This window comes from Somniosus microcephalus, chromosome 7 (assembly GCF_052327205.1).
Source record: "Somniosus microcephalus isolate GS21.2 chromosome 7, FLI_Smic_1.0, whole genome shotgun sequence".
In the NCBI taxonomy this organism is placed as follows: Eukaryota; Metazoa; Chordata; class Chondrichthyes; order Squaliformes; family Somniosidae; genus Somniosus; species Somniosus microcephalus.
This window is the reverse complement of record NC_140993.1, coordinates 56850315-56868871: the sequence shown is the minus strand read 5'-3', so window position 1 is coordinate 56868871 and position 18557 is coordinate 56850315. Positions and strand designations below refer to the sequence as shown.

Sequence of the window (18557 nt, the reverse complement as noted above, 5' to 3'; positions counted from 1 at the left end):
CAGCTGGGAGGACAGGCGGTTTATCGCGACCGAGGTAGACAGGCTCCTGAAAGAGCGCATTATTGAACGCAGCAACAGCCCGTGGCGTGCCCAAGTGGTAGTGGTAAGGGGTAGCGAGAAGAAACGGATGGTGATCGACTATAGTCAGACGATCAACAGGTACACGCTACTAGACGCCTACCCGCTACCCCGCATATCAGAAATGGTGAACCAAATCGCCCAATACCGGGTGTTCTCCACCATCGACCTCAAGTCAGCGTACCACCAGCTCCCTATCAGACCAGAGGACCGCCCGTACACCGCCTTCGAGGCGAACGGACGCCTCTACCAATTCCTCAGAGTCCCCTTTGGGGTGACGAATGGGGTCTCGGTCTTCCAGAGGGAGATGGACCGCATGGTCGATGACCACCACTTGCAGGCAACCTTCCCCTACCTCGACAACGTCACCATCTGCGGTCACAACCAGCAGGATCACGACTCGAACCTCGAGAGGTTCCTGAAAACCGCACAAAAACTCAACCTCACCTACAACGAGGACAAGTGCTTTTACAACACCACGCGCCTCTGCATACTAGGCAGCGTGGTGGAGAATGGGGAAATTGGACCAGACCCCGACCGATTGCGCCCCCTACGGGAGCTGCCCCTGCCCAACACTCCCAAAGCCCTGAAAAGGTGCCTGGGGTTATTTTCTTCTTAATCCCAATGGGTCCCCAACTACTCCGACAAAGCCCGCCCCTCTTGAAAGCATCCTCTTTTCCGCTCTCTGCTGAGGCCCACGCCGCCTTCAAAAGCATTAAGCAGGATATTGAGCGGGCCACGCTACAGGCAGTGGACGAGAACACTCCATTTCAAGTGGAAAGTGATGCGTCTGACTTCGCCTTGGCGGCCACCCTCAACCAGGCGGGGCGGCCCGTAGCTTTCTTCTCGAGGACCCTCCAAGGGCCCGAGATCAGACACTCCTCCGTGGAAAAGGAGGCCCAAGCCATCGTGGAGGCATTGCGCCACTGGCGCCACTACCTAGCCGGCAAACGCTTCACCCTACTTACCGACCAGCGGTCGGTAGCTTTTATGTTCAATAATAAACAGAGGGGGAAGATTAAAAATGATAAGATTCTTAGGTGGCGGATCGAGCTCTCCACCTTCGAGTACGACATCATTTACCGGCCAGGGGCCCTTAACGAATCCCCTGACGCCCTCTCACGAGGGATGTGTGCCAGCGCCACCGGGGATCGGCTACAGACCCTCCACAACGACCTCTGCCACCCAGGGGTCACGCGGCTGTTCCACTTCATAAAGTCCCGTAACTTACCCTACTCGATTGAGGAAGTTCGGTCCCTGACCAGGAACTGCCGCACTTGCGCTGAGTGCAAGCCTCAGTTCTACCGCCCAGATAGAGCCCACTTAATCAAAGCTATACGGCCCTTTGAGTGGCTCAGCTTAGATTTCAAGGGCCCCCTCCCGTCCATCGACCGCAATGTTTACTTCCTGAACATTGTGGACGAATACTCCCGGTTCCCATTCGCCTTCCCCTGCCCAGACATGACCAGCGCCACGGTCATTAAATGCCTCAACAGCCTGTTCTGCCTGTTCGGTATGCCGAGCTACATCCATACGGATAGGGGGGCGTCCTTCATGAGTGAAGAGCTACGCCAGTACATGCTGTCCAGGGGGATCGCCACGAGCCGTACCACCAGCTACAACCCCCGGGGTAACGGCCAAGTGGAGCGAGAGAACGGGACAGTATGGAAAGCAGTCACTCTAGCTCTAAGGACCAAGGGCCTCCCTATCTCCCGCTGGCAGGAAGTCCTCTCGGATGTGCTCCATTCGATACGGTCACTATTGTGTACGGCCACTAATAGCACGCCTCATGAACGAATGTTTGTCTTTCCCCGGAAATCCATCTCAGGCGTATCCATGCCATCATGGCTCTCCACCCCAGGTCCGGTATTCGTGCGAAGGCATGTGAGGGGCCACAAGACGGACCCTCTCGTGGAGCCAGTACACCTACTCCACGCCAACCCCCAATACGCATATGTCCGGCACGCCGACGGAAGGGAGGACACCGTGTCCATAAAAGACGTCGCCCCAGCCGGCATCGACAACAACCACGGCAATAGCGGCAACAACGATCACAGCAACTCTTACCCACCCACTACTCTTTCATCACCCCCGGAAGAACACTGACCAACGGCACCCCCACCAACTACCCCTTCAACAACCCTGGCGGCACCCCCGGCAGAGACCCAGGAGGCTACCGGGGACACCCAGCCGACACCCGCGGCACCGCAACAGCCACGTCGGTCGCAGAGGACTATCAAACCCCCGAACAGACTAAATCTATAGAAGGGGTGAATGTGATGAAATATTTCCATTCATCACTGCCTGTGACTGAGATCGGTTTCAGTGTCATTTCCCTTCCCCCAGACCTCATTGTATTGTGTACTGGAATGTGCTGCATTGTATACTGGAATGTGCTGGAATGTGCTATGTGTAGGGCTCCGCCCATACCTGGCCCCGTTTGTAAGCTAGCTTCAGTCTGGCCTCAGTCTCCAGAAGGACGACATCTCTCTCGCTTACGTGTTACGTTCTAAGTTAATAAAAGCCTTGTTTTTGTTCTGCTAACTTCGAGTCTCGGAATTATTGAGGCACATCAGAGGGTGGTAAGGAGTCCTGGAGTTTTAAGATCCCGGGGTAAAAATAAATGAGTTGAAATGAGTAGCTAGTGAATTTTGACTTTAAAAAGAAGTGAATGATGGAAGAAGGAGGAAGAGTGGTTATAATGAAACTTAGGAGGAACACAGTAAGGAAGTTCAGACAGCATTGTCTATAATATCGCTAAAACAGAGAGGGAAAGAGAACGTGAAGAAAGGCAGTTCAAAAGATGGCTCATTATCAAACCCTATTAACCTATCATCAGCTGTTCATGTTGTTCTGATAAGTTGATAGAACATGGGTGATATAATAATCCTTCATTTATTCAAACACAGCGGGTTGTGTCAGTACAGTAAGAATACTGCAGAAAATCCTCAAGTCCCTTGCTCCCTAACCTCTCAGCTCCCTCACTCTGCTTGTGCATGTCTGTTTCCTGTCCTGTACACCGAAAGATCATTTTCTTCCTCTCTCGTGCACAAGGAAATGCTTATAACTTTCAAAATGAGCACACATCATGTGAAAGAACAGATTACTGTCAAAGGAAAGATAACTTGAAATAAACTAAGATATTTTATTTCCGTACAGCTTATGCGCTCTTATCAAAGAACTTTGTGGATGCTGAGTACTCGACAGAACTGACTCCAGACATGAAGGAAGAAATTCAGAGATCGTTTAACCGTTTCCAGCAGATTTATCTCTGGCAGGGTGAGCTTTATATTCTGCTGTACTTTACCATATTATTGCTTTAAATTTATTGTTGTTGATCATTTTGTTTGATCCTTTCCACCACCACCCCCCCTCCCCACCCCCGTCCCAGACTTCTACCCCTTCCACATCTCATGTTGGACATGGTTTCAGGATGCCAGCAGTTCTCTGGTACCTTGCTCAAGTGACCATTCTTCTTGTGGGAGCCTTGACAGTAAGTGCTGGAAGGCTATTCCACTGTGGCAGGCATTGCCTCCCAGTCTCTTTGTGAGCGTATCCTCCCCTCCTTCCCTCCCTTAGTGGCAATGAAAAAAAATTATAGCTCCCCCAGCACCATGCTGCCTGAGATGAGCTAAGTTAGCACGGACCAGGAATAGAACCTATGGCCTTTCTGGTCTGCATGCCTCAGCACCACACATACACTAAATCATTTAGGTCAGCCAATTTTTATTTGAACTAGTGTTGATCACTTAGTGAGCTGAGAAGGAATGGCTGCTAAACCTTGATTCATTCTCACTAAGGGGTAGATGCGCATGAACCAGCATTCTCGGTGCAGACTATCACATGATGCAAATACATATCGGGAATTCATATGTGGAGGTCAGTGCCCTCCCTCCGCCCCCCGCCCCCCCGCATCTGATTGTTCATTCATTAAAATGTCAGTTTAACCAGTGTTATTTAGAACTGACAGTGTTATATGTTTTGTTCCCAAATGCAGGGCCCTCAGGATAGGACCTGTAGTGTATGTACCTTTAAGGGGAGAACTACTTTTTACAGCTCCTGTATACTGTAGTACCGGCAGTGACCACACCTGTATATAAACCCTGAGTAGGGATCTGTACGTTTAGTTTTAGAGTAACCCTCATCCAGTAAACACCTGTTGATTGTTCCCTGCAGTCTCTTGTCTAGTTATTGAAGGACACACAACATCAAGATACACGGATCTAACATTGGCGACGAGAAGATTCAAACCTACCTGCAACTCTGCATCACCTCCCAGGGATTCGCTCCTGGAGAACAGTGAAAGAAGAAGGCCGAGTCCAGAAGCACGGGCGTCGACCATCCAGCGGAGACTTGAGCATCGCAGGGGAGGCTGTTGAGAGCTGGGCTTGGTTCTCCAGTCACGGTGGTCCAGCGAAACGGGCTGGCAACAGGTACGGCGCAGACCCTTCCCAGACAGCGGCGGCTAGAGCTGACCGACGGCACAGAAAAAGGCCGAGCAGCGTCGACGGGAGAAGAGAGAGGGTAGAGCACACAGGGCGCAGCCGGTGTTCAGGACCGAGCGGCGTTGACGGGAGAAGAGAGAGGGTAGAGCGCACAGGGCGCAGCCAGTGTTCAGGACCGAGCGGCGTCAACGAGAGAGAGCAGAGCGTAGCCGGTGTTCAAGGGCCGAGCAGCGTCAACGAGAGAGAGAGGCGTGCAGGAAAACGCGCAGAGCGCAGCCGGTGTTCAAGGGCCGAGCAGCGTCAACGAGAGAGAGAGGCGCGCAGGAAAATGCGCAGAGCGCAGCCGGTGTTCAAGGGCCGAGCAGCGTCAGCGGGGAAGAAAGGAAAGCGCGGGAGACGCTATTTTGAGCCGCAGCGGAGAAGAAGGGAGAGCGCGGGAGACGCCATTTTGAGCCGCAGCGGAGAAGAAGGGAGAGCGCGGGAGACGCCATTTTGAGCCAGTCTAACCACACCCAGGGATGCCGAAGCGTGGCAGTGTCACAGCATTCGACAATGAAGTCGAAGATTGGACGCCATATGTCGAACGCATAGAAGTGTACTGCAAGGCGAATGAAGTGCCAGATGACAGGAAAGCGCTAGTATTGTTGAATTCAAAGGGTGCAAAAACGTATGGCTTACTGTGAAACCTAGTAACCCCAGAGAAGCCAGTGGAAAAGGATTTTGAAAACATAGTGTCAATCCTACAGGACCACTTAGACCCCACACCGCTGCTGATAGCGGAAAGATTTAAGTTTCACAAAAGGAACCAGCATAAAGATGAAAGTAATGCTGAGTTTTTAACGGAACTGCGCAAGCTATCAAAGCACTGCCAGTTTGGAACGGGACTAGCAGATACCTTAAGGGACAAGTTTGTGTGTGGGCTTCAAAGGGAAGGAACCCAGAAACGGCTTCGATCAGAAAAGGATCTTACGCTGGACCAGGCTTTCAGCATGGCAGTATCACATGAAGCAGCAGCACAGGGCGCGGCAGAGATACAACGGAGACCGCAAGAATATGGCACAAATGAAATGTCATACGGAACAGTGAAGTGCTATCGCTGCGGCAGAACAACACATGACCATCAGGATTGCTGGTTCAAGGACCAAGTGTGCAGAGAGTGTGGAAAAGTAGGACACATAGCAAGAGTCTGCAGGTCGGAAAAGAAAACCAGCAGCAAGAAATCTCCACAGGAGAAGTACAAGAAGGTACATAAGGTGACGGAGAGTAGTGCAGACGAACAGAAGAGTGATACAGACTCTGGAAGCAAGGAGCTGGGTTGTCTGAAACTACATAATGTGATCAAAACGGAGGATCACCAAACTATCTGGGTCACGCTCAAGATAGCCGGAGTCCAAGTGAAAATGGAATTGGACACAGGATCAGCCCTAACAGTCATAAATCGAAGGGACTACAAGCGGCTATTTTCACATATACCCTTGAGAGATACAGAGATTGTCTTGAAGACGTACACGGGGCAAAAAGTCTCCCCCAAAGGAAAAATAAGGGTGAACGTTATATATAACGGCAAGGAAACACCAAAAATGGACCTTTATGTATTGCCAGATGGAGGACCACCACTACTAGGATGTGAATGGATCCAGAAGATACAGCTAGATTGGCATTCCATACAAGCACTGACTGTAGATGCCAAAAAGGATGACAACGTCACACCTGGACGACTGTCAAAAATGCTAACTGACGCACAAGAAGTGTTCCAGGAGGGACTCGGAACACTAAAAGGCATAACAGCGATGATCAAAATAGAGGAAATGGCAAGGCCAAAGTTTTTAAGGCCAGACCGGTACCTTATGCAATCCGCCCCGCCGGCGAAGTAGAGCTGGAAGGTTTGGAACGTTCAGGAGTACTGTCCAAAGTGGACTGGAGCGAGTGGGCTACACCCATCGTTCCTGTAATGAAGAGATCGTTGAGTAATACGCCTAGGGAACCAAAGAAGGTTCGCATCTGTGGGGACTTTAAGGTGACAGTGAACCCAGTCCTTCACACTGTACAATATCCGCTTCCGCGGAGTGAAGATATTTTCGCCTCGCTATCTGGAGGGAAACGCTTCAATAAGATTGATCTGGCGCAGGCGTACCTGCAAATGAAGGTAGAAGAAGCCTCGAAACAGTACCTCACGATCAACATGTGATGAAATATTCCATTCATCACTGCCTGTGACTGTGGTCGGTTTCAGTGTCATTTCCCTTCCCCCAGTCCTCATTGTATTGTTTATTGGAATGTGCTGGAATGTGCTGTGTGTAGGGCTCCGCCCATACCTGGCCCCTTTTGTAAGCTAGCTCAGTCTGGCCTCAGTCTCCAGAAGGAAGATACCTCTCTCTCTTACGTGTTACTTTCTAAGTTAATAAAAGCCTTGTTTTGTTTCGCTAACATCGAGTCTCGGAATTATTGAGGCACATCAATTTTATTAACTTATTTTTCAACACTATGGACCAACTCCTGAAACCCGAACGTTTGGATTTGGATCAACATGCTCCGGACGCATCAGCACGCTTCGGACACTGGTTTGAGTGTATGGAATTCTTCCTGGACAATTCCGCAGCCGTCAAAGACGCTACGGACGCTGCGAGGATGAGACTCGGAATTCTGCGGAATTGGGTAAGCCACCGGGTTTACCCCCTCATCCAAGACGCCGATACGTACCTGGCCGCCTGCGACATCTTAAAGGCGCATTACCAGCAGCCTACGAATGAGGTGTATGCTAGGCATCTGCTCGCTACTCGCGCACAGCGACCTGGGGAATCGGTGGAGGAGCTCCTAAGCACCCTGAAAAGGCTTGGCAAAGACTGCAAGTGCCGAGATGTAAAAGCCGCAGTGTACACCGACGAGCTTGTTCGCGACGCCTTTATCACAGGCCTCAGCTCCACTTACATCCGGCAAAGACTGCTGGAAAAAACGGGGTTGGACCTGAAACAGGCTGCGGACACCGCGCGATCCCTGGATGTGGCCCAGAGAAACTCGGACGCCTACTCTTCAGCCCGTGCCGTCCACGCTGCCACGTGTGCACCGAGGGCGCCGCCATCTTGGAAGGCATCTTCCCCGCCCGGCAGCCCGACACCGGCGGGGCCCCGCTCTCCCCCCAGAAGCCCTACGACAGCCGCGACGCGTCAGGGACCCAACTGCTACTTCTGCGGGCAGCCAAAACACACCAGAAACCTGTGCCCGGCGAAAGGCACCACCTGCTTTAAGTGCGGTAAGAAGGGGCACTTCGGGAAGGTGTGCAGAGGGAACCCCGCCGGAAAACCAACCGCCGGAAAACCCGCCACCGCCGCGTGTGCGCCGTGGGAGCGGCCATCTTGGACGCCATCTTGCCCGACCTCGTGGGGTCCGCCATCTTATGAGCAGACAGCGTGGACGCCATCTTGTATCGATCAGGGCCCTACAGTGGCATCGGTCACAGTGGACCAGACCAGGCCGCACCCGCTATCCAAATCAATGGTGGACATCGAGGTAAACGGGTGCCGGGTTAAATGTTTAATTGACAGTGGAAGCACGGAGAGTGTTATCCACCCTGAACTGGCACAGCAACTCTCCCTAAAGGTGGTCCCTGCTCAGGGTACCATCTCTATGGCTGATAAAACCCAGACATCAACCATTCTGGGTTACTGCACGGTACAATTGGGCGTTAACGGAACTGTATACGATAATTTTAAAGTATTAATCATGAAGAACCTATGTGCGAGCGTGATCTTGGGCCTGGATTTCCAGTGCAACCACCAAAGCATCACGCTCAAGTACGGTGGGTCCCAGCCGCCCCTCACAGTGTGCGGTCTGGCTACCCTGAAGGTAAAGCCGCCTTCGCTATTCGCGAACCTTACCCCTAACTGCCGGCCAATAGCGACCAAAAGCAGGAGGTACAGCTGGGAGGACAGGCAGTTTATCGCGACCGAGGTAGACAGGCTCCTGAAAGAGCGCATTATTGAACGCAGCAACAGCCCGTGGCGCGCCCAAGTGGTAGTGGTAAGGGGTAGCGAGAAGAAACGGATGGTGATCGACTATAGTCAAACGATCAACAGGTACACGCTACTAGACGCCTACCCGCTACCCCGCATATCAGAAATGGTGAACCAAATCGCCCAATACCGGGTGTTCTCCACCATCGACCTCAAGTCAGCGTACCACCAGCTCCCTATCAGACCAGAGGACCGCCCGTACACCGCCTTCGAGGCGAACGGACGCCTCTACCAATTCCTCAGAGTCCCCTTTGGGGTGACGAATGGGGTCTCGGTTTTTCAGAGGGAGATGGACCGCATGGTCGATGACCACCACTTGCAGGCAACCTTCCCCTACCTCGACAACGTCACCATCTGCGGCCACAATCAGCAGGATCACGACTCGAACCTCGAGAGGTTCCTGGAAACCGCACAAAAACTCAACCTCACCTACAACGAGGACAAGTGCGTTTTCAACACCACGCGCCTCTGCATACTAGGCAGCGTGGTGGAGAATGGGGAAATCGGACCAGACCCCGACCGATTGCGCCCCCTACGGGAGCTGCCCCTGCCCAACACTCCCAAAGCCCTGAAAAGGTGCCTGGGGTTATTTTCTTATTATTCCCAATGGGTCCCCAACTACTCCGACAAAGCCCGCCCCTCTTGAAAGCATCCTCTTTTCCGCTCTCTGCTGAGGCCCACGCCGCCTTCAAAAGCATTAAGCAGGATATTGAGCGGGCCACGCTACAGGCAGTGGATGAGAACACTCCATTTCAAGTGGAAAGTGATGCGTCTGACTTCGCCTTGGCGGCCACCCTTAACCAGGCGGGGCGGCCCGTAGCTTTCTTCTCGAGGACCCTCCAAGGGCCCGAGATCAGACACTCCTCCGTGGAAAAGGAGGCCCAAGCCATCGTGGAGGCAGTGCGCCACTGGCGCCACTACCTAGCCGGCAAACGCTTCACCCTACTTACCGACCAGCGGTCGGTAGCGTTTATGTTCAATAATAAACAGAGGGGGAAGATTAAAAATGATAAGATTCTTAGGTGGCGGATCGAGCTCTCCACCTTCGAGTACGACATCATTTACCGGCCAGGGACCCTTAACGAATCCCCTGACGCCCTCTCACGAGGGATGTGTGCCAGCGCCACCGGGGATCGGCTACAGACCCTCCACAACGACCTCTGCCACCCAGGGGTCACGCGGCTGTTCCACTTCATAAAGTCCCGTAACTTACCCTACTCGATTGAGGAAGTTCGGTCTCTGACCAGGAACTGCCGCACTTGCGCTGAGTGCAAGCCTCGGTTCTACCGCCCAGATAGAGCCCACTTAATCAAAGCTACACGGCCCTTTGAGCGGCTCAGCTTAGATTTCAAGGGCCCCCTCCCGTCCGTCGACCGCAATGTTTACTTCCTGAACATTGTGGACGAATACTCCCGGTTCCCATTCGCCTTCCCCTGCCCAGACATGACCAGCGCCACGGTCATTAAATGCCTCAACAGCCTGTTCTGCCTGTTCGGTATGCCGAGCTACATCCATACGGATAGGGGGGCGTCCTTCATGAGTGAAGAGCTACGCCAGTACATGCTGTCCAAGGGGATCGCCACGAGCCGTACCACCAGCTACAACCCCCGGGGTAACGGCCAAGTGGAGCGAGAGAACAGGACAGTATGGAAAGCAGTCACTCTAGCTCTAAGGACCAAGGGCCTCCCTATCTCCCGCTGGCAGGAAGTCCTCTCGGATGTGCTCCATTCGATACGGTCGCTATTGTGTACGGCCACTAATGCCACGCCTCATGAACGAATGTTTGTCTTTCCCTGGAAATCCACCTCAGGCGTATCCATGCCGTCATGGCTCTCCACCCCAGGTCCGGTACTCGTGCGAAGGCATGTGAGGGGCCACAAGACGGACCCTCTCGTGGAGCCAGTACACCTACTCCATGCCATCCCCCAATACGCATATGTCCGGCACGCCGACGGAAGGGAGGACACCGTGTCCATAAAAGACGTCGCCCCAGCCGGCATCGACAACAACCACGGCAATAGCGGCAACAACGATCACAGCAACTCTTACCCACCCACTACTCTTTCATCACCCCCGGAAGAACATCGACCAACGGCACCCCCACCAACTACCCCTTCAACAACCCTGGCGGCACCCCCGGCAGAGACCCAGGAGACTACCGGGGACACCCAGCCGACACCCACGGCACCACAACAGCCACGTCGGTCGCAGAGGACTATCAAACCCCCGAACAGACTATAAATCTATAGAAGGGGTGAATGTGATGAAATATTCCATCCATCACTGCCTGTGACTGTGGTCGGTTTCAGTGTCATTTCCCTTCCCCCAGTCCTCATTGTATTGTTTATTGGAATGTGCTGGAATGTGCTGTGTGTGTAGGGCTCCGCCCATACCTGGCCCCTTTTGTAAGCTAGCTCAGTCTGGCCTCAGTCTCCAGAAGGAAGATACCTCTCTCTCTTACGTGTTACTTTCTAAGTTAATAAAAGCCTTGTTTTGTTTCGCTAACATCGAGTCTCGGAATTATTGAGGCACATCACAACACTCATAAAGGTCTCTACCAATACAACCGGCTGGTGTTCAGGGTAGCATCAGCTCCAGCTATTTGGCAAAATGGCAATGGATCAAGTCCTGCAAGGGATTCCAGGGACCCAGTGTTATTTGGATGACATCCTGGTCACGGGTGAAAATGACAGTGATCACCTCGCCAACCTGGAGCAGGGGCTCACTAGATTGAAGGAATATGGGCTCCGAGCTAATCGCCACAAATGCGAGTTTTTCCCGAAGCAGATCTCGTATTGTGGCCACGTTATTGATGAAGAGGGGTTATATAAGTCCCCTGAAAAGATTGAGGCAGTAGTCAAGGCTCCAGCACCAGAAAATGTGTCACAACTGAGGTCGTTCCTCGGGCTGGTGAACTACTACCATAAGTTCTTGCCGAATTTGTCTACAGTACTACACCCACTGAACACCCTACTGCAAACGGGGGTACCATGGAAGTGGAATGATGAATGTAAACGAGCTTTCCAGAAGTGCAAAGAATTGATCACATCAAAAGAGGTGTTGGCTCATTTCAACCCAGCACTACCAATTCGGTTGGCGTGTGATGCATCACCCTATGGCATTGGAGCGGTGCTGTCGCACAAATTCCCGGATGGCTCGGAGAGGCCAGTAGCCTTTGCGTCTCGGTCACTAACCTCAGCCGAGCGTAACTATATCCCAGATTGACAGGGAGGCCCTCAGCCTAGTGTGGGGAGTGAAAAAGTTCAACCACTATCTGCACGGGCAGAAGTTCACCTTGCTGACTGACCACCAACCACTTGTCTCCATCTTTAATCCAAAGAAGGGCATTCCGGTGATGACTGCGCAACGGCTACAAAGATGGTCCCTTTTTCTAGGGCGAACCAATATGAAATCGAGTATAAGGGCACGAAACAGCATGGAAACGCTGATGGGCTATCACGCCTGCCACTGCCTACTACGGAGGAAGCACCAGCAGTGGACCCTGTCGAAATATTTTATTCGACTATAATTGAGCGCTTGCCAGTAACTAACGCTGATATAGAGAAGGAGACCCAAAATGACCCGACACTGTCTCGGGTATATGACTTGACGGTGAAGGGATGGCCAACACATGGCGACTCACTGTTGCCAGCATTCTCATCCAGAAGAGAACAACTGTCAGTATGCCAGGGGACCTTGATGTGTGGATCCCGAGTGGTAATTCCACCCAAGTTAAGGGAGAGAGTGCTCAATGAGCTTCACGAAGGCCATCTGGGAGGGGTGAAAATGAAAAGCCTTGCTAGGGCTTATGTGTGGTGGCTGGGGATCGATCAGCAAATCGAGGACTTGACAAAGAACTGCTCAGGATGCCAGAAGGTCCAAAATGCACCACCACATGCCCCTCTACACCCATGGGAGTGGCCCTCATCTCCATGGCAACGGGTGCATATTGATTTTGCTGGTCCATTCATGGACTCAATGTTTTTAATAGCCATGGATGCGCACTCGAAATGGCCTGATGTGATCAAAATGTCCTCCACCACCACGGAGAAAACTATTTCAGTCCTACGGACCATATTTGCCAGGAACAGCTTGCCAGAGCAGATTTGCTCTGATAACGGACCACAGTTTGTGTCCGAAGAGTTTCAAAGATTTATGAAAAGGAATGGGATAAGGCATTACACATCCGCCTCGTATCATCCAGCCACAAATGGATTGGCTGAGAGGTTTGTACAAACCTTTAAAAAGGCAGTAAGGGCCATGTGCGATGACGACATTCCACTGCAGCATAAGGTGGACAATTTCCTGTTAGCCTACAGAAATGTGACACATGCAGTCACCAACCAGACCCCGGCCATGATGTTGTTTAACCGAAGGTTGAGATCTCGTCTGGATTTGCTCAGACCAAATGTACGAAGAGATGTTGAGAATAAGCAATTCCAGCACATCAATGAGAAGCCGACAAGGAGCTTCAATGTAGGGTAACCAGTCTTGGCCCGCGACTACCGAACAGAGAAATGGCAACCAGGAACGATATGGCCACGGCAGGGGCCACTAATGTACACAGTGGATGTTGGGGAGAACATTGTGACACGCCATGTTGACCAGATCCTAGAGTCACAGGAACGAGTCAACCCCATGTCTCGCGTACCTGGTGATGAACCCGACATACAGGTAGCATCTACCCCAGAAACAGTAGCATCGGAAGCTGATGAACCAACCGACGACAGGGGGCCAGAATCGCCTCCGCACCAAGAGCAAGACACTCAGGAAAGGCGCTATCCAGAAAGGATCAGGAAGCCTCCGCAAAGACTGAATTTATAAATAGACTATTTGCAGTTAATGTTGCATGTTAAAAGTGTTAATTGTAATTAGTTGATATTTAATTGTTAAATGAATGTTATGGTACTGTTAATCTAAAAGGGGAGGAATTGTAGTGTATGTACCTTTAAGGGGAGAACTACTTTTTACAGCTCCTGTATACTGTAGTACCGGCAGTGACCACATCTGTATATAACCCTGAGTAGGGATCTGTATAGTTAGTTTTAGAGTAACCCTCATCCAGTAAACACCTGTTGATTGTTCCCTGCAGTCTCTTGTCTAGTTATTGAAGGACACACAACATCAAGATACACGGATCTAACAGGACCCGTATCCTGATCTGAAGGTCTTTTACCCTAAAATTCCCAGAATGCAAACAATTGTTATAGAATGAATAATAGAGATGAACTACCCTCTCATGAAGACGAGGCTTGATTTCAACAGGTTGTCCAAGTTTTGAGATTCAGGGCTTTGCACTGACTTTGAACTCAAGGCCATAAATTGCAAATCGATGGTTTCTCAGCGAAGCCATGCATAGCGATTTGTCTATTCCAAGAATGAGATGCATGTGGACTATCACTGTTGACCATAACGGAGCAAGGTTGATAAAACACACTGACACTCAGAGTCGGATGCTCCTTCACACCATATCACTTGGGTCTCTGGCCCAAGCACTATTCTTACAGTCAGGTTTATCTCAGAAATCCGACAGTAGCAACACTGGCTGAAATTTGATCCAAAGTTATTGTTCCAAATTATTTTCAGATTCCAACGTGAACACGCGGCTGAAGTCAACTCCTGAGTGTGCTGGAAAAGTTCCCCAGGATCAACAGGCCCCAGCTCCACCAGGTATTTGTAATGCTGAGACACAAGAGGGCTGTTTATAGCTGTTTTTACTGATCTTGCATTCTCCAAGAACAATGTTGCATTAAGTGTCTTTGTACAAACTATGATGTGCACGAGCAAACGTTGAATATTTACGAATAATTTCAGATGGTAGGTAGAACAATTAGAGCTTTCAAGACTGAGATCGATAGATTTCTTTTAGGTAAGGATATGGTGCAAAGGTGGGTAAGTGGAGTTGAGGTACAGATCAGCCATGATCTAATTGAATGGCGGAGCAGGCTCAAGGGGCTGAATAGCCTACTCCTGTTCCTATGTTCCTATTCATTCCTGGGATTTGTGCGTCACTGGTAAGGTCGGCATTTATTGTCCATCCCTAATTTCTCTGAGAGATTTGGTACAACTGAGTGGCTTGCTAGGCCACTTCAGAGGGCGATGAAGAGTCACCCATGCTCTTGGATTTCCCACACAAAATAATGGTGGACATTGAATAGGTCCATCCAAACATGGGCAGCCATATTTAAATTACACGTTAATGACGGGACTATGTAATATGCCCTATTTCTTGTCAATAAGGTCTCAGTGAGTCTGGGTCTCGTGTTGTTAAGATAGAGGGGGGTTAAAATTTAAAGGACTGCCTTGCCTAGTACAGTCGATCACAGAGCAAGGTAGGAGATTTTTAAAAAGTTAAAAAAGTGTTGCATTTCTTTTTCTTTTTATTCCTTTTCAGTAGCTGCTCAAACCTTTTTTCATCACTTGTGCAAGTGACTTACCCTGTAATATTTATCCTGTTTTCCTTCTCTTCCTGCCCACATCCCACCACCGGCAGACAGAACATGCAGATTTTTGGTAAAGCCAGCCTGAAGCCAGATGCCAGGAATTCTCCATCTTGCTTTCCTTGCCTCCCGGTGAGGGAGCACTTGGGGTCTACTAGGTGCCTCCTCACATGGTTGAAATCATCAGTGCATTGGATCAGGGAGAGGATTCGAGTGCTTCAGCTTGTTACCCTACCATAGTGTCCACCACTGGCCTTTTATTACAGATTCAGGGGGCACGGTGGCATAGTGGTTAGCACTGTTGCCTCACAGCGCCAGGGACCCGGGTTCAAATCCAGCCTCGGGCGACTGTCTGTGTGGAGTTTGCACATTCTCCCTGTGTCTGCGTGGGTTTCCTCCGGGTGCTCCGGTTTCCTCCCACAGTCCAAAGATGTGCGGGTTAGGTTGATTTGGCTATGATAAATTGACCCTTACTGTTAGGGGATTAAATACGTGGGGATAGGGTGGGATATGTGTCGGTGCAGGCTCGATGGGCCGAAATGGCCTCTATCTGCATTGTGGGGATTCTGTGATTCTGTGATTCTATGGCCTGGAAATTTTTCTGTGTAATGATTGCATACAAACGCTTAACGGATTCACGTGGGAGTCATAGAATTTAACACCACACAAGAAGGCCATTTGGCCCATTGTGCCTGTGCATCATCCAAAAACACATTGTCAGTTTCCACACTGTCGATACCCAGCTCTACCTCACCACCACTCCTCTCAACCCCTCCACGGTCTCTAAATTGTCAGACTGCTTGTCCGACATCCAGTTGTAGATGAGCAAAAATTTTCTCCAATTAAATATTGGGAAGACTGAGGCCATTGTTTTCAGTTCCCGCCACAAGCTCTGTTCCCTAGCCACTGACTCCATCCCTCTCCTTAACATCTGTCTGAGGCTGAACCACACTGTTCGCAACCTTGGTGTCATATTTGACCCTGAAATGAGCTTCCTCATCCATGCCTTGGTTACCTCTAGATTTGACTGTTCCAATGCACTCCTGGCTGGCTTCCCAAGTTCTATCCTATGTAAACTTGAGGTCAACCAAAACTCTGCTCACACCAAGTCCTGTTCACCCATCACCCCTGTGCTTGCTGACCTACATTGGGTCCCAGTTAAGCAACGTCTCGATTACAAAATTCTCATCCTTGTTTTCAAATCCCTCCATGGCCTCGCCTCTCCCTATCTCTGTAATCTCTTCCAGCCCCACAACTCCCCCAGATACCTGCGCTCTTCTAATTCTGCCCTCTTGAGCATCCCTGATTATAATTGCTTAACCATTGGCGGTCGTGCCTTCTGTTGCCTGGGCCCTAAGTTCTGGAATTCCCTCCCTAAACCTCTCCACCTCTCTACCTCTCTCGCCTCCTTTAAGATGCTCCTTGAGACCTTCCTCTTTGACCAAGCTTTTGGACATCTGCCCTAATTTCTCCTTAAGTGGCTAGGTGTCAAATTCTTTGTCTTATAATACTCCTGTTGTGCTGGTTCTCTGAAAGAGTTATCCACTGAGTCCCATTCACCTGACCTTTCCCCATACATTTTAAGTTTTTCTTTTTCAAATATTTATCCACCTCCCTTTCAAAGGTTTTGCTGCCTGTTTTTGCTAGGACCTACCAAACATCTGCATAAAAAAAAATTATCTTAACCTTTCCCTTCATTCTTTTGATCATCTTAATTTCATGCCCTCTAGTAACCAGTGGAAATAAATTTCCCCCATTTACCTTATCTAAGTCGCTCATAATTTTGAAAACTTCCATTGGATCTTAAATGACTACATGTTCTTTTGTTTGCTATTTTAGGGAAGGAGTTAACCTGTTTATTTTAAATCGGTTAATATCTTCACTGGAATAACTGACAAGTAGGCCCCGATATTAACAGGAGGCGGGAGGGAGCGGGGGAGCACGGTTGTGGTGGGAGGAAACCCGGAAACGCGGAGGTCCTTGTTCTGGCCCAGATACTTTCAGATACACAGGTGTATTTTGTTATTTTGGATGCATGTTTTATAAATATATTAAGAGTAAGAGGATAATTAAAGAAAGGGTAGGGCCTATTAGAGACCATGAGGGTAATCTGTGTGTGGAGGCGGGAGACGTCGGTAGGGTGCTTAATGAATACTTTGCGCCTGTTTTCACAAAGGAGAGGGGCGAAGCAGACATTGCTATCGGGTGGGGAGGAGTGTGAAATATTAGATGAAATAAACATAGTGAGAGAGGAAGTATTAAGGGGTTTAGCAGCTTTAAAAGTGGATAAATCCCCAGGCCCAGATGAAATGTATCCCAGGTTGTTAAGCGAAGCAAAAGAGGAAATAGCAGAGGCCTTGACCATCATTTTTCAGTTCTCTCTGGCTTCAGGTGTGGTGCTGGAGGACTGGAGGACTGCTAATGTGGTACCCTTGTTTAAAAAGGGAGAAAAGGATAGACCGAGTAATTACAGGCCAGTCAGGCTAACCTCGGTGGTAGGAAAATTATTGGAAAGAATTCTGAAGGACAGGATAAATCTTCATTTAGAAAGACACGGATTAATCAAGGATAGTCAGTACGGATTTGTTAAGGGAAGGCCGTGTCTGACAAACTTGATTGAATTCTCTGAGGAGGTAACAAGGAGGGTAGATGAGGGTAGTGCATTTGATGTAGCGTATATGGACTTTAGCAAGGCTTTTGATAAGGTTCCACATGGCAGACTGGTCATGAAGTTAAACGCCCATGGGATCCAAGGCAAAGTGTCAAGTTGGATTCAAAACTGGCTCGGAGACAGGAAGCAGAGGGTAATGGTTGATGGATGTTTTTGTGACTGGAAGGCTGTTTCCAGTGGGGTTCCGCAGGGTTCAGTACTAGGTCCCTTGCTTTTTGTGGTATATATCAACAATCTTGACTTGAATATAGGGGGTATGATTAAGGAGTTTGCAGATGATACTAAAATTGGCTGTGTGGTTGATACTGAAGAAGGAAGCTGTAGACTGTAGGAAGATAGGCAGGTGGGCAGAACAGTGGCAAATGGAATTCAATCCGGAGAAGTGTGAGGTAATGCATTTGGGGAGGGCTAACAAAGAAAGGGAATACACATTAAATGGTAGGACACTGAGTAGTGTAGAGGAACAAAGGGACCTTGGAGTGCATGTCCACAGATCCCTGAAGGTAGCAGGCCAAGTAGATAAGTTAGTTAAGAAGGCATACGGAATACTTGCCTTTATTAGCTGTGGCATACAATACAAGAGCAGGAGGGTTATGCTTCAATTGTATAGAACACTAGTTAGGCCTCAGCTGGAGTACTGCGTGCAGTTCTGGTCACCACATTACAGGAAAGGTGTGATTGCACTAGAGAGGGTACAGAGGAGATTTACAAGGATGCTGCCGGGAGTAGAGAATCTTAGCTATGAGGAAAGACTGGATAGGCTGGGTCTGTTTTCCTTGGAACAGAGGAGGCTGAGGGGAGACCTTATTGAGGTGTATATAATTATGAGGGGCCTAGATAAAGTGGATAGAAAGGACCTTGTAGTGGCGCTTCTTAGTTTCCAAACAGGCGGGCCACTGAGCTGTGGGGCCTT

At 50.0% G+C, this 18557-nt stretch overlaps 1 protein-coding gene across 1 annotated transcript in view; it reads left to right on the top strand.

Annotated features, from left to right (window-relative positions):
* The window catches only part of tg (thyroglobulin), a 604630-nt gene that overhangs the window by 160302 nt on the left and 425771 nt on the right, over positions 1 to 18557 (top strand). Inside the window, exons 26-27 of the mRNA XM_085993935.1 lie at positions 3238 to 3357; positions 14120 to 14203. Coding sequence (XP_085850061.1) covers positions 3238 to 3357; positions 14120 to 14203 — 204 coding nt within the window. The remainder of the gene's footprint in view (positions 1 to 3237; positions 3358 to 14119; positions 14204 to 18557) is intronic.